This window comes from Rhineura floridana, chromosome 1 (assembly GCF_030035675.1).
Source record: "Rhineura floridana isolate rRhiFlo1 chromosome 1, rRhiFlo1.hap2, whole genome shotgun sequence".
Lineage (NCBI taxonomy): Eukaryota > Metazoa > Chordata > Lepidosauria > Squamata > Rhineuridae > Rhineura > Rhineura floridana.
The window spans coordinates 216,535,721-216,563,144 of NC_084480.1; the positions used below are offsets into that span (position 1 = coordinate 216,535,721).

A 27,424-nucleotide genomic window follows, 5' to 3' on the forward strand; every position below is an offset into this window, starting at 1 on the left:
GGCCCCAAACCATTTAGGGCTTTAAAGGTAAGCACCAGCACCTTGAATTGGACTTGACAGTGAACAGGGAACCAATGTAGTTCCTTTAGAACTGATGTAACATGCCTCCCGCTAGGCTAACCTGCCAGAATTTTCAGAACCATTTTCAAGGACAGCCCCCTGCATTACAGTAACCCAGCCTGAAGGTTACTAAAACATACATAATTGTGGCCAGACCATCACTATCAAAGAAAGGTTGTAGCCGATGAACCAACTGAAGCTGGTAACAGTGCTTTGAGCCAAGGAAGCCTCAAGTGACAACACTGGATCAAGGAGCACCTCTAATCTAAACTGGTGCTCCTTCAGGGGGAGGGCAACTACATCCAGGAAAGGTAATACACCAACTTCCTGAACACAAGAACCACCAACCTACCATGTGTCCATCTTGTCAGGGTTCAACTTAAGTTTATTGCTTTCATCCAGCCTAGAGTATCTGAAATCTATTTGGACATTGACAACTTGAGTAGTAAATATTTGTTTTGTGCATACAGACTGTTAACATAGCTTGAGTTCCTAAGTATGCAAATAGCAGCATTATTTAATTAAAAATATTTATACGTTGCCTTTCTAGATCATGTTTAAATTAGAGGAAATCAGTATCTCTATAATGCACAGAGACAATAAGTTTGGTTTGATTTTATTTAATTAATTATTTATTTTATTGCATTTATATACCTAGAAAGTGTATTTACAAAAATATTGGCTTGCCCCGTGTTGAAATTCCAGATGATTACATATAATAATATAGATTCAGGAAATTATCAGTTTTGCAAGTCCTGAACAGTTAGAATCTAAAGAACATCCCGAAATCTTACTAGGAAACTATTCCTCAGTCAAAGTTGAATTGGCAATGTTAATTGCTCTTACATTTTTAACAGAAATAAAACTTCACTCTTATTTTCTGGCCTACCATATTTGGAAGTTCACAGGAACCACACTGCAGAACACACAGCTCCTACATCTTCACTTTACTTATACACACAGATATTGTTTTACCAAAGAATCAATTCCATTATATACTCTTCTAAGCCTATTCCCCTCCCCCGTTTCACATCCTCAACTTGTCTTTCCACTCAATACTGTAGGGTTGAGGATTTGACTATAGTCAAATGTCCTTGGTCAACTAAGGAGCCAAATATTTCTAATACAAAGAAAAAACTCCACTACACACCTGTTTGCTGTTCCTTGTTGTTTGCATGCAACACATTCTAACAACTAGAAACCTAGCACAAGAATTCAACAAGCATTTCTCCATGTTTTGTGAATATTTCAGAGAAGAATAAAACTTGCATTGAGCTTTGTAAGTTTCCCAGATACCTTCCACTAAACATGCTTAATAGAAATGGTTTTCCTTTTCCTGACTCTCCATAATTTCAAATCTTACCTTTTCTCAGCCACCACAATGCAAGAAATACAGCACGCCACCAGACACAAGGCCATTCTTAGATTCATGAATATTTGTCTGATCAATAAACTAGTATTACAGCTCTACCATGCTCCTCTTCAAACTTTGCAAATTTTGGCTGGGCTTTGTAGTCATCATTGTCTTTAGTATCTGTGGAGGTTCATTTTTTTTGCTTCCAGTCCCATGGAGGCAAACTAGAATCATAGAGTTGGAAGAGTCCTATAAGGCCATTGAGTCCAACCCCATGCTCAATGCAAGAATCCAAATTAAAGCAAACCTGACAAGTAGCAGTCCAGCTGACTCTTGAATGACTCCAATGTTGAACCCACCACCTCGCTAGGTAATTGGTTCCATTGTCATACTGCTCTAGAAGGTTTTTCCTGATGTTCAGTTGAAATCTGTCTTCCTATAACTTGAGGCCACTATTCTGTGTCCTGCACTCTGGGATAATCAAGAAGGGATCCTGGCCTTCCTCTGTGTGGCAACCTTTAAGTACTTGAAGAATGCTGTCATATCTCCCTTCAGTCTTCTCTTCTCAAGGCTGAACATGCCCAGTTCTTTCAGCCTCTCCTCATAGCGCTTTGTTTCCAGTCCCCTGGTCATTCTTGTTTAACCTCCTCTGAACCCGTTCCAGTTTGTCTGCATCCTTCTTAAAGTGTGGTGTCCCAAACTGGACACACTACTCAAGATGATGCCTAACCAGTGCCAAATAGAGGGCAACCAATGCTCCATGCAATCTGGAAACTATACTTATGTTAATGCAGCCTAAAATAGCATTTGCCTTTTTTTGCAACCACAACACACTATTAGCTCATATTCCACTTGTGATTAACAACAATCCCAAGATCCTTCTTGCATGTAGTATTGCTGAACCAAGTATCCCCCATCTTATAAATGTGCATTTAGTTTCTTTTTCCTAGGTATTGAACTTTGCACTTATCCCTGTTAAATTTAATTCTGTTGTTTTCAGCCCAATGCTCCAGTCTATCAAGATCCCTTTGAATTTTCTTTCTTTCTTTCAAGGTATTAGCTATCCCTCCCAATTTTGCATCATCTGCAAATCTGATAAGCATTCCCTGCACCTCCTCATCCAAATCATTAATAAAAATGTTGAAGAACACTGGGCCCAGAACCAAGCCCTGTGGTACTCCACTCGTTACCTCCCCCAGTTTGGAAAGGAACTGTTGATAAGCACTCTTTGCGTACAATTCTGAAGCCAACTTGGATCCACCTGACAGTTGTTCCATTCAGCCAGCATATAGCTAGCTTGCTAATCGGATTATTATGGGGCACTTTGTCCAAAGCTTTGCTGAAGTCAAGATATATTATGTCCACAGCATTCCCACAGTCTACCAGGGAGGTTACCCGATCAAAACATGAGATAAGATTAGTTTGACAGGATATGTTCTTCATAAACCCATGTTGGCTTCTAGTAATCACTGCATTGTTTTCAAGGTATTTATAGACTGACCGCTTTATAAACTGCTCTGGAATTTTCCCAGGAGCTGATGTCAGGCTAACTGGTCTGTAGATCCCAGGTTCCTCCTTTCTGCCCTTTTTGAAGATAGGAACAACATTAGCCCTCCTCCAGTCATCCAGCAGTTCACCCATCCTCCACAATTTCCCAAAGATAATAGGCAGTGGTTCCTAGAGTTCTTCAGCCAGTTCCTTCAATACCTGAGAAGCAAATAGATTATCTCTGAGCATTAGCAAATTATATTTTCAACTCAAGAATAACCATAAGCAGACTTGTTTTGCCCTCAAATAAACTCCATATTGCATGCAGTTCAAGCTACAGCTTGAGCTACATTCAAGAGACCTAATTAGCTTATGACAATCTCAGAGCATAGAAAAGATAAAACAGACAGAACTGTTCTTTCAAAGGCAAAGGCCACCCTCACAGAGCACAGTCAGCTGACTGAATCATTACCTTAATTTACTGGCACAAAAATGATACAAACAGCAGTTTACAAACATAAAGCACAAGTCTTGCAATATGAAAGTAATGTTTCAATAACTGACTAGCGTTCAATCACCACAAAACTGACCATGGGTTCAGTTCACTAACAGGCAGAAAACCTTGCGGTTTACGAATGTACCTACAGCCAACAGATATTTCTGGCAGGTGTTGCCACCACTCACCATATGCTCAGAGGCACATGTTACCAAATTCTTCCAAGTTACACAGCAAGTGGATTGGACTGTGAAAGACCAACTCAAATTGTGCTTGCATTTTGACCAATTGGTAGGGCAGTACATTATCTCAGAGAAGAGGTCAGCTCTCCTGCTCCCCTGGTGCATTCACTATGGCTGCCCAATTTCCCTGCTTTTTAAAGTTTGATAGAAATATCTGTAGGCTATAGGTACGTTCTTCAACCACAAGGTTTTTTGCCTATTAGTGAATAAAGGTCTGGTGTGGGTGTGGCTCCCTGATAAGGCAAGTCCAGCAGCTGGGAGTTTGGCTTTTAGAACACTGACAGTTGGTTCTTAATGAGTATGCCTGGCCTTATCATTGAGTTCAATGCTAAATTTCTTAAATTAATTAAACATCAGCCACACATTTTTTTAACTTTTATACTGCAGAAGTCAAAAGTCAATAACAGGATTACAGGTACTCTGTGAACATGGCTGATTTTTAATGAATTTCAACAGATTATGAGAACTCTGACAGAAAGAAGTCCAACAGTGGTCTGTTTTCCCCCCCATCTTTTTACACTTTGAACTCTCAATTCTCTCTGACTGTTTTGTGTATTGCCATGAAAATTAGGAGGGTTGTTAAGCAAGCATTTCTGAGTTCTGGACTATACATTTTGTAAGTCTTTGTTCTGAAATGAGCTTATAGGAAGCATCAGAATAGCATGGAGGGTATTTTCAATTTAACATTGCGGAATGCAAAAAATCCATGCTGACTATAGTATACAGCCACTCTCATGGCTGTAAAATCTAGTTGCCTAAGCGCAATTTCTACTTACCAGTGCCAACCAAGGTACATGGGTAATGAGAAGCCTATACATTACTGCTAAAGTGGAATATTCTAGATGCTTTCCCTGATGGGCACTGTACTTAAATTTACAGAAGCTGCTACTTTTCATCTGCCTCTGGAAAGGTATGGGCTCCTGTTTAAAAGGAAAAAATACAATGTCCTACATGAGCAACCATAATGCATTCCCTGATTAAGCAGGACAGTGATATGAACCCTAGGTATGGTGACACTTCCCATTTAACTTTGAAAATAGTCAGACTCAGAAGCTCTTTAAAACTATATAGAACAGGGACTTGCCTAGTCACAGTTTGCAATCCATCAACAGCACAATCCAGATTGCAATATAGCATTTACATACTACTGTCCATTGAACGTGGGACACATTGATTTGCACTCATGCTGACACATCCTTATTTTCACTCCTCAAAGAAAGGAAGCAAATAATTCTGGCTATGAAAGATAGCAGAGTTTAAACAAAATTAGCTCAAGAACCAGATTCTACATATGAGGAAAGCCAAAAAAGGCACTCATTGCATTTCTACAACTAGCATAAAAATAATCTCATCTTGGAAAATCCAGAACCAAGCCAAACTACACAACAACAGAAAGGATAAATAAAAAGAGTACAGCTGTACTTACAGGAGAAGCAAATCCTACTAAAATTGGTAGGACTTCCAAATAAAAGTAGATAAAATTGCATTCCATACTAGGCTAAGACTGTTCACTTCTACAGCAGTTCTATGTTTTTGTTGAGCAATTGTCAGTTCTTATAGGAGGAGTGCCTGGTTTGTTGCCTTAATACATACTAAGAATCTCAACTTTCACAACAACTCTGAAGTACATTCAAAAGTGACAGAAACCATCAAATAAAACACCAATGTGATTGTTTCAGTATTCATTTTCTAAGGCAGACTAACAATGCAATCCAACCCATGTCTATTCAAATGTTAAGGTCCACTGAATTCAATGAGGTTTAATCTCAGGTAAATAGGATCAGGATTACAGCCTGAACTATTAGTGTTGTATCCAACACTGTTCATGCACTTGCACAATGGACTTCAATTTTGCCCACCTGTCAATTGCCTGGAAAGTCCTGAAGTTGGAACTTCAAAGCACCTAAGGTCCTGCTAGAATGAAGGTTTTCCCCTCAGTTTTAGCAGGGTTTTAATGCAAACCCATTCCTGAGGGTTTGCATCAAAAGCTCTCCTAAAATGGAGGGGAAAAAACATTGTTTTAGTAGAGGATTCCATGAAAACTCCTTCCTGAATGAGAAAGGGGTATGCATGGAATCCTGAGCAGGATTTAAGCCCCTCTCATCAGCTGATAAAAGGAAGATGGAAGCAATACACTGAAGAACTCTATAAAAGAGATGCCAGGATGGCAGATTCATTCACAGAGGAACCATATGATGAAGAACCAGAAATTTTAGAATGCGAGGTGAAAACTGCTCTTAAAATACTTGGAACAAACAAATCACCAGGAATAGATGGCATACCAATAGAGTTGCTACAAGCTACTGAGACTGAATCAGTCCAAATTTTGACAAAAATCTGTCAAGAAATATGGAAAACTAAACAATGGCCCACAGACTGGAAGCGTTCCATATACATCCCAATTCCAAAGAAAGGGGATCCCAGGGAATGCAGTAATTATCGAACTTTTGCCTTAATATCCCATGCAAGTAAAGTAATGCTCAAGATTCTATAACAAAGGCTCTTACCATATATGGAGCAAGAAATGCCAGACGTCCAAGCTGGATTTAGAAAGGGAAGAGGTACCAGAGATCATATCGCAAACATACGTTGGATAATGGAACGGACCAAGGAATTTCAGAAGGAAATCACCCTGTGCTTTATAGATTACAGCAAAGCCTTTGACTGTGTAGATCATGAAAAACTATGGAATGCTTTAAAAGAAATGGGAGTGCCACAGCACCTGATTGTCCTGATGCGCAACCTATACTCTGCACAAGAGGCTAATGTAAGGACAGAATATGGAGAAACCGATTGGTTCCCCATCGGAAAGGGGGTGAGATGGGTGAATTTTATCACCCTATTTATTTAATCTATAAACAGAACATATCATACGGAAAGCAGGATTGGACCAAGAAGAAGGAGGTGTGAAAATTGGAGGGAGAAATATCAATAATTTAAGACTGCATATCTTAAAGATACCATACTACTAGCAGAAACCAGTAATGATTTGAAACAAATGCTGATGAAAGTTAAAGAGGAAAGCACAAAAGCAGGACTACAGCTGAACGTCAAAAAGACTAAAGTAATGACAACAGAAGATTTATGCAACTTTACAGTTGACAATGAGGACATTGAACTTGTCAAGGATTATCAATATCTTGGCACAATCATTAACCAAAACAGAGACAATAGTCAAGAAATCAGAAGAAGGCTAGGACTGGGGAGGGCAGCTGTGAGAGAACTAGAAAAGGTCCTCAAATGTAAAGATGTATCACTGAACACTAAAGTCAGGATCATTCAGACCATGGTATTTCCGATCTCTATGTATGGATGTGAAAATTGGACAGTGAAAAAAGCAGATAAGAGAAAAATCAACTCCTTTGAAATGTGGTGTTGGAGAAGAGCTTTGCGGATACCATGGACTGCGAAAAAGACAAATAATTAGGTGTTTGAACAAATTAAACCAGAACTATCACTAGAAGCTAAAATGATGAAATTGAGGTTATCATACTTTGGACACATAATGAGAAGACTTGATTCATTAGAAAAGATAATAATGCTTGGAAAAACAGAAGCAAGTAGAAAAAGAGGAAGGCCAAACAAGAGATGGATTGATTCCATCAAGGAAGCCACAGACCTGAACTTACAAGATCTGAACAGGGTGGTTCATGACAGATGTTCTTGGAGGTCACTGATTCATAGGGTTGCCATAAGTCGTAGTCGACTTGGAGGCACATAACAACAACATCAGCTGATAGGAACAGGGGCACACAGGCAAACGGAGCAGGACTTCACCACCCCCAAGTTGTCACCTGATGACCAGAGGGTTAAATCCTGCTGCTCTGGCTGGGCACCACTATTCTCTGCTGGGAATAGGCACACACAACCAACAGAGGATTTAACCTCGCCGTCCACATGGCGCCAGGGGTAGCACCAGCTGATGCATGCATGAGGGTGGTTTGGGGGAAATGGCCTCAAGGGTCAAGATTGGCCCACAGGTTGGAGGTTCCCCACTCCTAGTTTACACCATTTTACCTAACTGTGAATGTCAGCCACCACTCACACATCGTCCATCACAACTTGCTTTCAAAATAGCAATAATAATGCTACTTAACACTTTCAATAAGCAAGGGAACAGACACAATGGATGGTATTCAACTAAATAAAAGTGAAAAAGCAAGGATTATCACTAGCCTAACAGAACTTCCCCCCACGTACACCCCCCACTGTACCAAAATCTGCTCCAGAGGGTTGGGGAGAAACCCAGAGCAGATTTAGGGGGCATGCGAGGGAAGGAGAGGGGAGGAACATTCTGTTGCGCAAGGAGAAATCTTTGTGCTGATGGAACATTTGTCTTAACACTAGTTGAGCACAACCCACAATCTTAATTATCTGGGCACAGAAATTTTTTAAAATCTTTTCCTAAACCTAATCATGATGATTTTTCCAGACAGGATTACTAAATCCATTTGAAAGAATGTTTTGTTCTGCCAATATATGGGAGAGCCTTTCTTTTTTGTTCGCCACCACCACCATGCACATATGTCTATACTTTATCTCTATACTTTATCTATACTCCCTTATCTGCTTTTACAGAACTGCCACTTGCAAGATGCTATTTTAAGGCATCCTTTACAGGTTATTTAATGATAACAAAAACATGCTCAGCAACCCAGTACACATGTAAAAAGCTTTCTGAAATGAGCTTATGTTCTTCAAACATGCATAATATGGACATTCCTGTGGCCTAGGGGACCCAAGCCCCAGGTCCTTTTGTGCTAAGCCCCAGATGTCCTGCCCTTTCCCCTCTTTTTTTAAAAAGGTTTTCTTTTTTTACTCTGCCAACAGAGCAGCTGGATGCGCCTCAAAGTGTGGTGTTAGAAGACCGAGCCACCTGCAATCTTAATTTGATCAGAGGTACTCAATATATTTATGCATGTTTGTGTTGTATGCCTGTCCCCCAGATCTTTTAAGTACTTAACATCCCTGAAAGAGCATATATTGAGAGCTCATGGTTATGCTTTATTTTCTATGTGCAAACTATTTCACTTATTTTTATTTTGTTGAAGTTTAAAAATATTTTTTCCTTTGAATCCTAAAGGTTACATTCATACCTTTCAATCTAAGACTACCTCAGCCTCCACTTGGCTTCATGGTCAGGAGCTTTATGCTCGTAACTGGCCACTCGGTAGCTAAGACTGCAATCCCTGTTTACCCACACTTATCTGGGAGTAAGCACTATTCAACAATGGGATTTACTTTTGAGTAGAAGTATATTTTAAAAGAGTTCTATGCTTAAAAGAAAGAGGAATTGTTCACAGGCTCACAATGCATATAGACATAAAAACTCCAGACTTGGCTGAATCTAAAGGGCGGTGGTGCAACCTGAGCTATACCAAAATATTGATATTATGTATTAGTTTGGTGTTTTTATGCAATGAGAACAATTCCTCTAATAGTCACAATCGCTTTCATCAATTTTTAGAGCAGGCCGGAAGACTAAAACCAATTTGCACAAATAGAGTAAAAGCTGTGCAACTTTAGCAGGTATAGAAGATACTTTTTTCATAGCCCTTATTTTCACCCTGCAATGAAAGAAGGGATTCTCTCAATGTTATTTTATGGGTAGCATGTAAATGTAAATATTTATACAGTTTACATACAGTAGCATGTAAACAGTATAAATATTTACATTTTGTTTGTGTAATCTTTTCATCAAAAGTGAAGAACAAAGTAACAATCCACACAAACATAATCATCCTGCAAGATTCACAAAATAAAAATGTGTTTTGACAGGCATGAGGATTTTCCAAACGAAAAGCCCTTTGAGCAGTGGAAGATACAAGACATGGAAAGGCCTGGTCATAGGACAGAGACTGCTTTTGTCACCCTGCTTAATGGCCTACACCGGGCATCAGACGGGGGGGTGCGTCCCTGTTGGTGCTGCTGGACCTGTTGCTGCTTTTCAATACCATCAGCCATGGTATCCTTCTGGGCCATCTAGCTGGGATGGAATTGGGAGGTACTATTTTAGGGTGCATCTGATCCTACCTAGCAGACAGGTTCCAGAAAGTGGTACTGGGAGACTACGGCTTAGGTCCAGGCTATTTGTCAGACCGTATCTCCCTATATGAACCTGCCCGGGCCCTCTTCAGGAGAGACCCTTCTCACGATCCCAACACCTTCACAAGTGCGACTGGTGGGGACATGAGATAGGGCCTTTTCGGTGGCTGCCCCTAGGCTCTGGAACTCCCTCCCTAGGGAGGCAAAAATGGCCTTCTCTGTGCAGTCTTTCCGCTGACAGCTAAAGACTTTTTTCTTCCGGCAGGCCTTTGGAACTGAAGGTTTTATGGGTAGTGACTGAAGAGGATGCTGTATGTTATTGTTTTACTTGTATGCTCCTAAACTGGGTTGCAGTATTTTAAGAGTATATCTAATTGGTTTTAACATCTTAATAGTTTAATCCTGTTTTAATGCTGATTTTATATGTTTTATATTTTTATAGGTTCTTAATGATATGTACTTATTTTTATCTGGAGCCGCCTTGAGTTCCAGTTTGGAAAAAGGGCGGGGTATAAATAATAATAATAATAATAATAATAATAATAATAATAATAATAATAATAATAATAATAATACTGCTTGGCCCGCTGGCCTACGGGGTCCTGAAGGGTTCCATTCTGTCTCCCATGCTCTTTAGCATCTATATGAAACCGCTGGGACAGGACTTGCAGAGATTTGGAGTATAATGTCATCAATATGCTGATGACACACAACTCTATCTCTCCCTACCATCTGATTGCAGGGAGGGAGTGCTCATCCTAAACCAGTTCCTGGAGGCTATGAAAGGCTGGATATGGGCTAACAAACTGAAACTTAATCCAGACAAGACAGAAGGGTGGCTGGTCAAGGGAAAGATGCGCCAAGGATAGGGCTGCAACCTGTTCTGGACAGGGTCACGCTCGCCTTGAAGAAGGTCCACAGTTTGGGAGTACTCCTGTATCCTGCCCTGATGCATGAATATCAGGTAACTGCAGTAGCCAGGAGTACTTTTGGTCAACTCAAACTGGTCTACTACTGGCACCTGTTCCTGGAAGTGGTTGCCTTGGCCACAGTGACACACGCATCAGTGACACCAAGGTTTGATTACTGTAATGCACTCTACATGGGGCTCCCTTTGAAAATGGTTCAGAAATTGCAGTTGGTTCAAAATGTGGCAGCCAGAATGTTAACGGGATTATGGCGTGGGGATCATATTGTATGCTTTATTGACTCCACTGGCTCCCTATTTGTTTCCGGGCCCAATTCAAAGTGCTGGTTTTGACCTTTAAAACCCTAAATGGCCTTGGACCAATGTACTCGAGGGATCGCTTGGGCTCATATGTACCGGCCCATGATTTAAGATCATCTACCTCTGGTCTCCTCTGCGTGTCTGGAATGAAAGATGTTAGACTGGCAGACACGCAATACAAGAGCCTTTTCAGCCATGGCCTCCAAGCTCTGGAATATCTTACCCTAAGAAGCCCATTCTACTCCCTCCCCAATGGTGTTCTGGAGATTTTTGAAAAACACCTTGTTCCAGAGAGCCTTTAGGAGGGACTGAAGGCTGAGCCTAAAACTGATTTTACTTCCTCCTTTTTTAACCTCTTTAGTCCCCTTTGAATATCAATCCCCTAGATTTCTTAAGTGTATTTTATGTATTTTTATCTATTTTAATGTTTAATAATGTATTTTTATTGTGAGCTGCCCTGAAAGAAATATTTTAAATAAATAATAATAATAAATAAAAGAGTTAAGATATTTAAGCTATGTTTGCAGCAGCCTATTTCTTCCTAGTCAAGGGGGGTCATGCTTCCTCAAATTTGTCCATTCTTTTATTACAAGTCATGGACATGTTCATGCTTGCTATTCCAGTTTTGCTGATATACTACACTACAATGAACTGATTCTTCCAACATAGATCCTTACACAGCCAAAGCAGTACAATCAACACACAAAAAGGATTTTAGCAGGCTTAGGAGAACTCTGAGATTTAAAAAATCTTTAGGGGAAAAAGCCTTAGAGGGAGTGGGGGTGGCGGAGAGACCCCAAACAGCTCAATGGAGGACTGAGCATGCTCAGTGTGCACAGAATGCTGACAGATTAACAAGGCAGGGGGAGAGATGACAGAAAACCAGGAGACAGGAATGAAATTGAGTGGGAAAAGGCTATAACTGGCTGTCATCTCAAACAGGAAAATTCTACCCTGCAACATTTTATTGCAGATACCCTGGATGGACTATAATATGCTCACTTATTACGCAACCATTACATACTTTCGAAATACACACACAAACCCAATTAGTCTGTATTTCACAAACATGGAGGATGAGATGGTTTTTCATAAATGATTACTATGGCCTGTGATCACATTTATAAGAAATCTCACAGAAAGTTAAGTCACCTGGAAAAAAATACTACCACCTACACCGTGGGGCCTTGAAAGCCATCCCACACTTGTGACTTCAAAATCAAAACAGACCATTTAGTGTGATTTTGCAGCTTCACTGCAAATATCTAACTAAACTTTCTGTAACAAATATTACACGATCTCCACAACAAAGTAAGCGGGGGATGGTCTGCTGTAGATGTACATACATTGGAACAGGGGTGGGGAACCTGCCGCAGGTTGACTAATTTCATGCAGATAGAGGGAGCCTGTAGGGAGAGAAGGGGGGAGGATGAGAAAAACAGAGGGGAGGTCAAAATGGATGGAGTACTAGAAGAAGAGGGGACACTACAAGCAATCAGGTCAGACCTCTGGAAAGAGTGATCTGTCCTTTCCCCAGCACAGCCCACTGAATGGGTAGGGAGTGGAAGAGAGGAAGGAAACAGTGGCCCCAGCCATCATCGGCTTCAGCCTCACCCACCATCAGCATGCAACCTTCAACATACTGCCCATGATGCAGATCTCAACAGAAAAATGGTTACCCACCCCTGCCGTAAAAGCTATTAAGTGTTTCATAAATCAAAACCACACTGAGGTGCTTATAGTACTAGTACCTCACTACTATGACATTAAAATGTCACTGTTGCATTTATTTTAATTTATTTTACTTCTTGCAGTACCTAAGTAATCAAGCAGAATGCTAAATTTAACACTGCTCCACACCTCTCATGACTTCTCTGAACTGCACAGATAACTATCACGTATAAGCATAATCAATTAATTACATTAAAAGGCTTGCTAATCTCTCACATATTAATAGTTAGAGCATCAAATGTACGCTTTGTAACCACTTAACAAAAATGAGATTCTTGCCATTTTTCTATTCAATAATATTTCTAAAATGTGCAAAATTAAGGTAATATTTCAATGGATCAACTTCTGTTATGTGTAGACATTCAAATTTTCAATTACACTAAAGTAATCTGAAAAGGTTTTAACAGGCTTATAACTTCAGCTCGAGGACATGGACAAGGTGCTTGGACAGGTACGTGCAACCACTTCGGTACTGGATCCTTGCCCCTCTTGGCTAATAAAAATCAGCAGGGATGGAACAGTTGGCTGGGCCAAGGAAGTGATAAATGCCTCTTTACGAGAGGGAGTGGTCCCTGGCTGTCTGAAAGAGGCAGTGGTGAGACCACTTCTGAAAAAACCTTCCTTGGACCCAGAAAATGTCAACAGCTACAGACCAGTAGCGAATGTTCCATTCCTGGGCAAGATCTTGGAACGAGTGGTTGCTGGCCAGCTCCAGGCGCTATTGGATGAAACCGATTATCTAGATCCATTTCAATCGGGTTTTAGGCCTGGTTTTGGCACTGAGACAGCCTTGGTCGCCCTGTATGATGACCTATCTCGGGAGAGAGACAGAGGGAGTGTAACTCTGTTGATCCTCCTTGATCTCTCAGCGGCTTTTGATACCATCGACCATGGTATCCTTCTGGAGAGGCTCACGGAGTTGGGAGTTGGAGGTACTGCTTGGCAGTGGTTCCGCTCCTACTTGGCGGGCCGTCTCCAGAAGGTAGTGCTTGGGGAACATTGCTCGACACCGTGGGCTCTCCAATGTGGGGTCCCGCAGGGGTCAGTTTTGTCTCCCATGCTTTTTAATATCTACATGAAGCCGTTGGGTGCGGTCACCAGGAGTTTTGGAGTGCGTTGTCATCAGTATGCTGATGACACGCAGCTCTACTTCTCCTTTTCATCTTCTTCAGGTGAGGCTGTCGATGTGCTGAACCGTTGCCTGGCCGCGACAATGGACTGGATGAGAGCTAACAAACTGAGGCTCAATCCTGACAAGACTGAGATGCTGTTGGTGCATGGTTTCTCTGATCGGATGGTGGATACATACCCTATCCTGGATGGGGTTACACTCCCCCTAAAGGAGCGGGTTCGTAGTCTGGGAGTCTTTTTAGACTCTTCCCTCACACTTGAGGCTCAAGTAGCCTCGGTGGCACGGAATGCGTTCTACCAACTTCGGTTGGTAGCCCAGCTACGTCCCTATTTGAGCAAGGAGGACCTCACATCAGTCGTACATGCTCTGGTAACCTCGCGTTTGGATTACTGCAATGCGCTCTACGTAGGGCTGCCTTTGAAGACAGTTCGGAAGCTTCAGCTAGTGCAAAATGCGGCGGCCAGACTGTTAACAAGGACCAAGCGGTCCGAGCATATAACACCTGTTCTGGCTCGCTTGCACTGGCTGCCAATATGCTTCCGGGCTAGATTCAAAGTGTTGGTATTAACCTATAAAGCCTTATACGGCGCGGGACCACGATACCTGTTGGAACGTCTCTCCCGATACGAACCGGCCCGTACACTACGCTCTACTACGAAGGCCCTCCTCCGGGTTCTGACTCATAGAGAAGCCCGGAGGGTGGTGACAAGATCTAGGGCCTTCTCAGTGGTGGCCCCCAAACTGTGGAACAGTCTCCCCGAGGAGGTGCGCTTGGCGCCGACGTTGCTTTCCTTTAGGTGCCAAGTTAAAACCTTCCTCTTTTCCGAGGCATTTTAATTTAAGTTAACTTAATTTTTAAATTTTGTTGCAATTGATTTCAGATTGTTCTTATTTTTATATGTTTTTGCTGTATTATATTGTGTGATTTTATTGTATCTTGTGTTCACCGCCCAGAGAGCTATAGCTAGTCGGACGGTATAAAAGTCTAATAAATAAATAAATAAACTTGACTGTTTTAATTGTTTAATTGAAAATTGTTTAAACCACTCATTTATATTTTGCTCTGCTATTAATGTGTCTTTTTTGTTTTTCTTTGTTCTGGTCTTTGGCCATGTCTAAATACATTAAAAAAAATAATAAGTTTCTGTGCTACTCAAAAGTGTTTGTAGACCCCATCCCAACAGAAGCTGATCTAATTTTTGAGAGGTCTTATTTTAGCTAAGATCTTCCATTCAAAAACAACATGGAAAATGTTTCCTCAAAAATCTACTTTGATTATTTCCAAATTTGTAGGAGGACTGTCTGGTTTTTCTGAAGAGAAAAAGGAACCTCTGGAAGTTCAACCATCAGTATCTAGAGACACAGAGGGAAAAAGTATTTGTGTAAATGTATTTATTTATTTATTTATTTATTGCACTTGTATACCGCCCCATAGCCAAAGCTCTCTGGGCAGTTTACAGCAACCAAACAGGAACAAATAAGAGTACATTCCACTTTGATTTTATATATATCAGAAACACTGCCACAAACCTGGTAACCTGAACTCTGGGGTTTTAATAATGCACCGTTTGAGAATGGTACTCTACTGAAATAGTATCTAGGTCACTGGCTAGAATGCGATTACTGAAACACTGCTAAAGCAGCTCATAAATGTTTTTTGTTGATTCTACATATAATAATCCTACCTAAATCAGCGCTAGTACTTCATAAACTGAAAAGTAACTTCTATCAAGAAAGGTAATTTAAAAGAGCAAAATCAGGTTTTGTTTTTTTTACGGTTTCCTATATACAAAGACAAGGCTGTTGTCAGCTGTTATCCTATCCACTACCTCGGGCAGGTGATATTAAGAAAGCCTGCAGCAGCTTCTTTCCAGCTGATAATTCCTTTGGACAAAACAGACAGCTGGTAATTGTCTCATTTCACTTGACACTCCATTTAGATAAGTTTCAGTTGAGGCTTTTGCAACAAACACCAACTCCCCAGAGTTGGAACCTTTTCCTCAACTTCCTCTAAGGCAGTGGTAAATAAAAGGACAAACCACATCCACCACTATAAATGCCACCCATTAGCCTGTATTGTCAGTCACAGCCTTCATGTTCTTTGAGAAAAGCCATAATAAAAAAAAATAGTATCATTTTTTAAAACATTATGCAATATTTTAAAAAGCCTATCTTCCTTCTTCACAAACTAATTTATTCATTACAACAATCTTTTTCAATGTTTGGGGGAAAACTGAAGAAATTAGTTTAGAACCTTAATCCTAAAGGTGTATAAAGTGTGACATTGCAGAATCCTGTAAATTCATCCTACTAACAGCTTGATTCTATGCAGAGTTGAGCATGTCCATGTGAACGTAGGTACTACAATTTCATTAGGATGCTAGTCCATATCAAGTGTTGTGATTAAGGCAGCAGAAAGATGATAGTATAGTAGAAGATTCACAGGTTGAGAGTACTCGGGATCCATCATTGCTGTAGATGGGTCAGGTGCTTCTATGGCCAGAAGTACTTTTTCTCAGTTTCAGCTAGTGTGACAACTGCAGCTGCCCTTAAGATAGGTGTGGCCACATGCTTTGGTTATATCTAGCAAGATTATTGCAAAGTACTCTATGTTGGCTGCCTTTGAAAAGCATTCACAACTGCAGCCAGTACAGAATGCTGCGAATCTGGTACTGGGTGATACTTATTTGGAGCACAATACACCAATAATGTTTAATCTTCATTTATTCCTGAAGTGTTTCTGTACCCAATTCAAGGTGCTGAATACTGTTAAAACTCTAAATGGTGGGTCCAGGGTAGTTCTTATTTTTATATATACATCTGAGTATATGGTGCTCTACCAAAAAAAAAAAAAAGGCTTACAATCTAAAAAGCAGATACAAGGGAAACAACAGAGGAACATGAGGGAAATGGGGGGTGTAGAGGAGTAAATAGGGGAAAGTTTATTATTATTTAATCAATTAATTTATTGATTTCCCACCTCTCCTCCCAGGAGGAGCCAAGGGCGGCACACAAAAACACAAAAAACAGTCTAAAAGTTATTCCAACACAGACACAGACTGGCATAAAGTTTCTGCTTTAAAAGCTTGTTGAAAGCAGAAGGTCTTTCAGTAAGAGCTGCAAAGATAACAGAGACGGCACCTGTCTAATATTTAAGGGGAGGGAATTCCAAAGACTAGGTGCCACAACACTAAAGGTCCACTTCCAATGTTTTGTGGAACAGACCTCTTGATAAGATGATATATGCAGGAGGCCCTCACCTGCAAAGTACAGTGACTGACTGGGTATATAAGGAGTAAGACAATTTTGCAGGTATCCTGGTCCCAAGCTGCATAGGGTTTTATACACCAAAACGAGAACCCTGAAATTGGCCAGGCAGCTAACGGGCAGCCAGTGCAATTCTTTCAGCAACAGGGTAACATATTGGCAATATCCTGTCCCAGGGACCACTCACACTGCTGCATTTTGCTCCAGCTGCAGGTTCCAGACCAACCTCAAGGGTAGCCCCACATCGAGTGCATTGCAGTAATCCAACCTGGAGGTTACCAGCAGGGCTGTGGAGGCAGAGTTGTGGAGTTGGAAGCAATTTTGGGTGGAGTCTGAGTCAGTAGAAATGTACCGACTCTGACTTCAAAATAAATTTCGATTGACAAACTTTTTAAAATATAAATTCAAAATGTCAAAGGAGGAGTCAGAGTCAAAGGTTTGGCATACCTACTCCACAGCCCTGGTTACCAGTGCATGGACAACAGTGGCCAGGCTATCCCGGTCGAAAAGCAGCTGCAGCTGCCTTACTGGCCAAATCTGGTAAAAGGCATTCCTAGCCACTGAGGTCACCTGGGCTCTAGCAACAAAGATGGATCCAGGAATACCACCTGATTATGAACCTGCTCTTTCAGAGGGGGAACAACCCCATCCAAAGCAGGCAATTGACTAATTTTCCAAACTTGAGAACAACCAACCCACAGCATCTCCACTTTGCTAGGATTCAGACTCAGTTTATTGGCTCTCATCCAGCCCATCACCAAGTCCAGGCACTAGACCAGGCTTGTACGGTCTCTCCCAATTCAGATGATACAGAAAAATAGAGCTGGGTATCACCAGTGTACTGCTGACACCTCATCCAGATCTCCTGATGAAAGCTACCAAGTGCTTCATATAGATGTTAAACAGCATTGGGGACAAAATGGCACCCTGCAGCACTCCACAGCACAACTGCCAAGGCACCAAAAGACAATCACCCAATGCTATTCTCTAAAACCAAACCTGGAGATAGGATTGGAACCACTGTAAAACAGTGCCTCTAATACCCATCTCACGAAGTCAGCTGAGAAGGATATAATGGTCAATAACATCAAATGCCACCCAGACATCGAGTAAGAATAACAGGGTCACACTGCCCCATCCTCCTCCTGATAAAGTTCATCCATCAGGGCAACCAAGGCCAATTCAGTCCCATAACCAGGCCTGAACACAGATTGGAATGGGTCAGGATAATCTGCTTCATCCAAGAGTACTTGCAATTGCTATGCCACAACCCTCTCAATCGCCTTCTCCAAAAAGGAAGTATTTGCAACTGGGGGTAGTTGTCACAAACCAATTAAGTCCAGGGTGGGTTTTTTCAAGAACGGTCAGATCACTGCCTCTTTCAGGGTGGCTGGGACCACTCCCTCCTGCAAATATGCATTGACCACACCCTAGACCTACTCAGTCACACCCCCTCAACAGGCTGTAATAACCCAAGAAGGGCAAGAGTGCTTTTCCCCCCTTGTTCTTCCCTGTTCCTTTTCCCTCATGTGTTGTGCATTTTACATTGTTAGCCTAAGAGCAGTTATTTAAATTTTGTAAATTGTATTTTGTAAATTGTATTGTTTTATTGATGTGTTTTATATTGTATTTTTATACTTGTGTTTTTTGTAAGCCACCTTGAGGGCCTTTGGCCGAAAGGTGGGGTATAAATAAATAATAATAATTTTAAAAAATTAAAAAGAGTCGAGAAGAAACTTTGCTGGCCACATCGTCGCAAACACCTTGTCAATGTCGTCAGGTTGCATCAACTGAAACCGATCCCAAGAAATTGTACTGGACACCTCACTGGGACTACAGTATATATGGATGGGGCATCAAAACTGCTACAGAGAAAAACAACTTTACCCTCAAAGTGCCTTGCAAACAATTCAATGTGGGCCTCTGAAGGGTCTAAAACTCAATTTCCTGGAGTTGATGTCAACAGATCCCTAACAATACAAAAAAGCTCCACTGGACAGAATGATAGTTCTGGTTTAATCTGATAAGAGAAAAATCAACTCATTTGAAATGTGGTGCTGGAAGAGAGCTTTGCGCATACCATGACTGCAAAAAAGACAAATGTTATAACAAATTATACCAGAACTATCACTAGAAGCTAAAATGATGAAACTGAGGCTATCATACTTGGGACACAACATGAGAAGACCTGATTCACTAGAAAAGACAATAATGCTGGGAAAAACAGAAGGGAGTAGAAAAAGAGGAAGACCAAAAAAGAGATGCATTGATTCCATAAAGGAAGCCACACACCTGAACTTGAAAGATCTGAACAGGGTAGTTCATGACAGATGCTATCGGAGGTTGCTGATTCATAGAGTCACCATAAGTCGTAATCGACCTGAAGGCATATAACACCACCCAATTATTTGTCTTTTTTGTTGTCCATGGTATTTGCAAAGCTCTCCTCCAACACCACATTTCAAATGAGTTGAGTTTTCTGTTATCCGCTTTTTTCACTGTCCAACTTTCACATCCATACATAGAGATTGGGAATACCATGATCTGAATGATCCTGACTTTAGTGTTCAGTGATACATCTTTGCATTTGAGGACCTTTTCTAGCTCTCTCATAGCTGCCCTTCCCAATCCTAGCCTTCTTCTGATTTCTTGACTATTGTCTCCATTTTGGTTAATGACTGTGCCAAGGTACTGATAATACTTCACAAGTTCAATGTCCTTGTTGTCAACGTTAAAGTTACATAAATCTTCTGTTGTCATTACTTCAGCTGTAGTCCTGCTTTTGTGCTTTCCTCTTTAACTTTCAACAGCATTAGTTACAAATCATTACTGGTTTCTGCTAGTAGTATGGTATCATGTGCATATCTTAAATTACTGCTAATTTCAAAAGGGTTCAAAATCCTATAAACCAAGCATATAAATGCCAAAATAAAAACATTGTTTCCACAATTGTTTTTAACTTTCAAACTGTAACCTGTCCTGAACCTTTAGGACAGAGTGACCTATGAATCTAAATGAACAAATATGAAACACACAGGCGTACAACAACACAGATAACTCAGTAAAACATCTTGTGTGCACTGTATAAGGAATCATCCCCAGTTGTGCTCCCATTTTGTCACCACAAAGCCTTGTTTCTGTGCTGTATAATATATGTATAATACATACAGATGACACCAATGCATTGCATCTTTAAGAATGGAGGCTGCTGTCAACTTGAAATTCTAGCACAAGCCACATGTTGCACTGATGAAATCTGTTGTATTGGCATACAGGAATAAGCCTTAACTTAATTGTTTAAAAATGAAATTAGCCAAGTGAGCAGTTTCACACACCAACTGCCCTTTATTTCCTTATGGCAAACTTTAAAATAAATGCCACTGGAATCGGAAGGAAAAGCCCTACAATTAAACAGTTCGTCAACAGCACAAAACATTCTGCTACCCTTCCTCCCTTCCCAACAGATGAATGCTGGTTCTCAACAAACCACTTCTGTAAATAGTACACCCCCACCTATTCTAGGCAAAACAGTATTTTCCTATTAAAAAGTACTTACAACCGAGATACCATTCAAAGAAAACATTTGCAGAGTCAAGTGTTTATGACAATCAGTAACAAACCAAAAACACCAGACACGAATTTTTCCTTCTATGTATTATCTGAACATCGTCTATTCCTGACCCCTTACAAAGAAAAAAATTCTATCTATTTTTACAGTGTGGCACATTGGTATTTTGGATTTTTTCCAACCATTCTTCTCAGGTAGTAACAAATAAATGCCAGATATGAATTATTTCTACACTCTATCTTCATTCAAATAAGCAAAATTAATAGGGAATTCAGGAGATACATCTCATATGAATGTATACTGGAATCAGTAACTGCTGCCTAAGAATCTATAGTATTATCTTGCTCCCAAATCAACCTAGAATGCTACATGGAAAAATGTATTTTACAAGGTAACACTACTTAGAAGTTTTGATTTCCATTATTCTTAGTAGCTTATCTTGTTTACAGTTTATCAACATTATTCAACGTTGTCAGTATCCATAACCAATTATTTTCCATGCAACTAAACACCAGGATTGTTGTAGTTTAACTGCTGTTATACCTTATTTGTACTGTTGTGAATCAGAGGATTGTGCCCCAGAACGTTTTCCCCCTTAGTAGAAGCAAGTTACAGAAACAGTTAATGCTTCCTTAACAAAGCACATGCCATTATCTGGCTTAAGAACATAGATTTGGATTTTTACCTGTTTTCTCCCTGCTTGCTGTTTGAAGGTGGAGGATATAACACAGTCTGATTCCCTTCCATCTCCACAACGCACTTGGTATTCAACTCCAGCTCTGGAACATAATAGCAGTAGAGAATGTCAGACATTCCCTTACAGAATGATATATACAGTTCATCCCTAGTCAGCAGGGCTTTTCCTGTTTCTTCTTGTGTTTAGAAAACAACTCCCATTGCTACTAAGAGTATAGGAAATGGCATGAGCATTGCTCTCCCACATAAATAAAAATTAAACCCTAGAGAAAGAAGCTGGAGACCTACAAATTAGCAGAGATCCTCACCTAATGGGGAAATAGGTGCTTTCTGGAAACAGAAAGCAAATGGGCGCTGCTTTTAACTTAAGATGCACCTATAGCAATTCCTCTATCTGCCTCAGGGCAGAGTGCCATTGCCTGAGTTGTGTGGTACTCATGGCACACATGCGAGATCATACCGTTGTGTGCCATCCCTAATCCCATGTTCACAAATCACTACTGTAGATTACAAGATCCACTTCCCTCATACACCTGCACTAAAAGGGAGAAAAGCTCTAGCTTTCTTTAACCACAGTGTTTGTGACAAGGGCAGCCAAGTTAGAGTGGACTTAAAAATCTATCCCCAAGAATGAAGGAAAGGACCATGACAAACTTTTCAGAGAACTGTCCCAACACTACAAAACAGTACTGTCAGCTCCTCCACTGGAAGGGGGGGAAGATTGAGGGGGAAAGAAGAAAAACAGCCACAGGCTGGGAGGTTATCTAAGGGGAAATCGCTCAGAGAAGCAGCAAGTTTCCCCACCCAAAAAGCGAGAGGACGAGTTCGTAGCAGGCAGCTTTACAAGGACCGACGGGGTTTGCCCTCAACTCCACGCCCCTTATATTAGAAAAGGGAGCTGCGATCCAACGAAAACCTCTGGACTGTTAGTTATAAAACGTAGATAAGAGATTGGATCTTCGTCTTACTACCAGAGGTTTGCACTTAAGCCCCGCTCCCAAGACCTTCTCCGACTAGGAAGACAGAGTTTGTTAAAATCAAACACCCTTCCCTTTATTCCTCACCGACCGGCCAAAAAAAAACAAGGTAGAGGTTCTATAACGCCAATGCGCTGTAATTCTCAACTCTTTTTCCGCTCTCTTCCTTCCCCCAATCCCATCCCAACAATTCTGCAAACTTGGAGGAGGAGGCAAGAGGGGGGAAGATTAAGACGGGGTTAATCAGGGTAGGGCTGCTGGGAGGATTAACGCCTTCGTCAGTTCTTCATTTATTTATTACCTCTCCTGTTCATGGGCCGGACTCTGACGGCCACTTTCACCTTGGTATCCGACATCTTCCCTAGCGAGGGCAGAGGCAGCGTGAGGTCCCACCACCCAGCAGCGAGTTCTCCTGCTTCGCGCGGAGCGAGACACTCAGCCCGCGGAGCCCGCCTCTCCCCCTCAGGAACCAGCGGCAGAAAGGCGGCGTCTCAAGGCAACGGCAGCAAGCCTCGACGAGGAGGACGCTCCCACAGCAAAGCTGCCAACTGGGAAAGCGCAGCGCCGAGGTCCATCCCGGGCCGGTGGGAAAGCGGCGAGTCGAAAGGAGGGGAGCCGCTAAGCAGCTGGGAAGAAGTGTCTGGGGAAATAAAGAGCTTCCAAGAGACGCGGCGGCGGGAACGTTACGTTCCTCAGCCTCGTCGGCGCGACAAGCCCCGCTGCCTTTTTCCCCAGCCCAGTGCCTGCTGCTCGTGCTGCTGCCGCCGCCTCCTCCCCATCCTAACCGCCATCTTCCAGCCCCCGCGACGGCGGTTCCTGCCTTCGTCTCTCTCCCTCTCTCTCCTCAGTCTCTGCTGAGATTCCAGGGTCAGGCAGACGGGGAGGGGGGAGGGGGCGCCTCGGAAAATGACGAAGATAGCCGAGTGAATTGGGAAGGGAGGACGGTAGATGGCGTTAGAAAGTATCCCTAAAAGTCATGCGCGAGCTTTTTGCCCGCTCGTCGGGCTGCGGCGCTTCAATGAGTTCGCGCAAGCGCAAACGGAAGCGATCAGAAGGGGAAATACCGTTTCAGGCTGTTCGCAAAGCCGTGGGGTCCCGTTCTCGCTGCTCTTCTCCTCCTCTCCCGCCCCTTTGCGTCTATGCTTTATGTACGCTGCCGCCGCAAGGCTAAGTTTAAGGCAAAGGGAGGCTGCTGAAGAAGTAATGGGGTAGAATGTGTCGCCATGGAGAACGGCTGGCAGCACTGAGGAAGGAGAAGGAAGGAAGGAGGAGAGTTGCTCATTTTCAGGAAGATCGTAGGAGCCTGAATTGGAAGCCTTCTCTAGATTCACTTTATGTTTAGACAAAATCATGGTTTCATTTGAACCCTGGCTTACCAGGGTTTAAGAGTCATACTTAATAATAGCGATGTAGGGCAATACTGTAGTCCTAATATTTTGAGATCTTGGATGTAGAACGATAGTCCACCTTTTTGATATTTTTAACCCCAATCTGCAATATATATTTGTTATCTGTTTTCCTCCTTTCTCCCCACTCTCCTCTGTCCCCTATCTTTCTCTTGAATGACTCCAAGGTGTGGTGGACCTTCCTCAATAAGTTTCCCACTCCCCAGTTTTTAATCACTGTATTAAAGCCCTATGTAACATGGATTAAGTCCTGCCCCTCCTCTAATCTTTTCCATCCCTTTGCTCTCCCAAACTAGTTTTTCTGGAGCCACCCCTGCTTTAAAAAACAAAAAAAAGACTACATGGCAGTATTATAGCTTGTGCAAGCCATTTTAAAAGTTGGAGCATGATCCAGTTGACATTTCCAGCTCACTTGTTGAAGTCCAGTTGTTCAGCTTGTTCAAAGTGCTGCACCTACATTTGTCTCAGTGAACCTTCAACAACTAAAACAAAACACACATTGCTGGTGGGAGGTGGAAACTGAGGAATCGTGCCTTGCCTGAGATCATGTTGGTCTGAGATTGCAGAGCTCTGGCCTCTGCTATCAGTTAAGGGACTTGGCCTACTGAGAGGCTGCACCCCCTGTCTCCCAGGAAGAATATCATGGTAAAAGCAGGTCAGGCCTGACCCCACCCATTGACTGAGCAGCTGCAGGGAGCTAGCTTCCTCTCTTCCCTGCCAAAAAGGACACTTTCTTCCAACTGTCAGTTGCCTTAGGACTGCAAAAGTGAGGAGAAACACACTCTGGCCCCACCCATTGGTGTCCTGTTCTCACCAGGCTCCTGAAGAGGCAAGAGACTTCCCAACAATAACACAAATGAGGGCAACACAAGGCAACATCCAGAGCCAGTCCAAAGACAAGAGTCCATAACAACAAAGGGGCCAGTCAAGAAGGAAAGTCAGAGTAGTCTAAGGTCAACATCAAGCAGTCTATGAGCAAAGCAGGTCAAGGGCAAAGCAAGAGGCAGGTCCAGGGTAGTCCAAGGTCGGGTCTGGAGACAACAGGAGATCAGTCGACAGGTCAAATACAGAATCAGTATGTAGACATAGTTCCAGCCTAGCACTGGATTTTTTGAGCTGCTGGAACCCCACCCCAAACCTCAGCTGACTCCTTTCAACCACCTTCAGCCAGACTTTACTCCCAAGGAATCCCGGCCTGCAGTTAGGCACTCCTCCAGATGGGCTGGGTCTCCAACTGGTGTTTGAGGTGACATCTCTTCCTTGGACTTGGAATCTGTTCAGCCTCAATGTCTGAATCACCCTGGATGCAGAGAGCCCTTCCTCAGCTTCGTTGCAAGACCCAGGCTCCCCACCCCCAGAAGGAGCCTGACCCGGGGCTGGTCCAAGACCAGAGTCTCTTGATATTCCTCTGATGGGGACTCCTGGCTGGGACCTGACAATTGGCCAGGGGACTAAGGGCTGTTGGGATGTGTGTATATGTGTACCTATAGACAGGGAAACCCATCTATTCAGATCAATCATACTGCTGAGATTAAAGATTAGTGGTTTACGTTGCTTTCTTTATCCCTCCCTGTTTCTTGTTTCTTTTGTATCATGTCAAATAGATGGTGAACCTGCAGACAGGGACTTACCTTTTAATTTCTGCATAGTGGTCAGAATTGTTTTGCTGTTGTTGCACTTTTAAAGTGATAAGACATCACCATATGCTCTCAAGTATATCCGACCATTTCCAAAAGAAAGTGTCACAGAAAAGGTGCCAAATTTGAAAGAAAGAATTGGGAGCACACTTAGAGATTCTTCCTTTGTCGTTTTAATCACCTGATGTCATATGATATGGAGGGTGGGCCACATCTGTTTATGTTTGGCTAATTTGTACATACAAATTAAACAAAATACTGAAGTAGAAATAGTACAAACTACGGTGTGCCATAACAAAGACACTGCAAAGAAAGACAGATGTTACAACTTGAGAATTCAAGGGAAATGAGCCAAATGTTACAGGGGCAGACTTTTACTAATGGAATCTGTTCTTCAGCACAAAATCCACACAAGCAGCATCATACCTGAAAGGCCAAGACTTGTCAAAATCGCTGCTTGTGCCTGCAAACATGGCCCATAAGGATTAGACCCCAGCTCAGTTTTAGAGCATGTGTTTTACAAGTATAAAATCCTAGGTTCTGCTCCTAGTATCTCCAGGTAGTTATTGAAATGTATAGTCTATTCTCAGCCAGTGGTCCTGAGGTGGTTAATGAAAAATACAACACAAAATCCTATACAATTTTAAAGGCTCTTAACAGACCATTAATTTTTGGCAAATTAAATCATCATTCCTTAGTGTTGTGCTGCTTCTTCACTGCCACTTCCAATTTTCAGATAATCTTTTTGGATGTCATTCCAACATTTCAAACAGCAAAGCTGGCTCCAAACTGTTTTTAGCTCATTTCTCTGTCCAACCCCCTTCAGCTCTGATGGGTGTCAGTTTAAAGACCAAGAACATAATCAATTGTATCATTGCCAGTGCTACTCAGAGCAGTCCCATTGAAATTAGTAAACATGACAAACGTAGGACCACTAATTTCAATGAAGTAAAACTTAATTGGCTACAATCCAAAGGTTTCTTAATCAAATTCCCAACCTCTATTAGGCAACTCTCTAGACAAAACCATAGTGATATACCCCTTTACCAAATTCAAGACCATATTTATTTTCTAGAGAAATCTGTAGAGAAATCTGAGGAATGGCCTTCCTATCATTTGGATAAGCCCTGAATGCATCAGTTCTTAAATCCATATGATATTAGCAAAGGCAAATTTCATTTTGTTAAGGCTGAATGTCATTGGAACAATTTGTATAATATCTTTTGTGTTATTTTTTACTGGATATACAGAAGATCCTCTATACAGAGGATTTTGTACAGTTTTGGTTTTGATAATTGAAGGTTTTCATCATTGTAGCTGATCCAGGGTTTACCTACATACTCTGGAATGTTAAAAGCAGCCATTTCAGACTCACCATAATTTTTGAGGCAGTCCATATCCATTTTAATATACTTCTGAGATCATGAGGCAACTACATGTAACTAGATGTAGATCTTTCAATCAATTGGAATGAATTTAATCCATTCTAAGGTCGCAATCCTATGTGCACGTACCCAGGAGTAAGCCTCATTAAACACAATGCAATTTATTTCTGAGGAATGAGATTAAGCATAGGATTGCCCTGCATGTTAGTCAGATATTAGTCCCCATTTAAATCAGTTGGACAAGTTAATCCTTTAGTCCAACTGAAATCAACTATGTTAAATTAGCTATGACTAATAGTGCAATCTAATAGGAATAGACATCTAAATCCCATTGAGCTCAATGGGGCTTACTCCCAGATAAATGGGAAAACAATTGCAGCCTAAGGTAGTCTGGAATGGATCCAAACCATTGTCTTTTGGTTTCTACTATAGAGGATTTTAGTGGTGCCAACTTGTTACCATACAGCACAACACAAAAGGTGCAAAAACAGGTCTTGATGTCTACATTTGTGTGAATAACTTGTTTTAATGACATAGTTAATTACATTAAAATTCTGTAGAAAATAATCCTCTAGTCCCCTGCTTTCAAAATAGTGAGAAGAAAAAATGTTATCCTGTTTTCCTACCTTTACAATTATTATATCTAACAAAATGAGCCAGATATTGCTAGATTATTATGGCACCTGTGAAGTTACACTCTCCTCTCATAAAC

The 27,424-nt window shown here is 41.6% G+C and overlaps 1 protein-coding gene across 11 annotated transcripts in view; it reads right to left on the reverse strand.

Moving 5' to 3' along the window:
* Positions 1–23,404, reverse strand: part of KIF13A (kinesin family member 13A) — a 186,102-nt gene extending 162,698 nt beyond the window's left edge. For 4 of the 11 annotated variants that reach the window (XM_061592858.1, XM_061592899.1, XM_061592846.1 and 1 more), the window contains exons 1-2: positions 22,586–23,351; positions 21,297–21,390 (exon numbers count right to left, since the gene is read on the reverse strand). In XM_061592858.1, the coding sequence (XP_061448842.1) occupies positions 21,297–21,390; positions 22,586–22,640 (149 nt within the window). In that variant the 5' untranslated portion in view covers positions 22,641–23,351. Of the gene's footprint in view, positions 1–21,296; positions 21,391–22,111; positions 22,261–22,371; positions 22,564–22,585 lie in introns of those variants that run through there. The other 7 variants (XM_061592935.1, XM_061592906.1, XM_061592915.1 and 4 more) reach the window with 5 other exon arrangements.
* Positions 23,405–27,424: the final 4,020 nt, after the last annotated feature.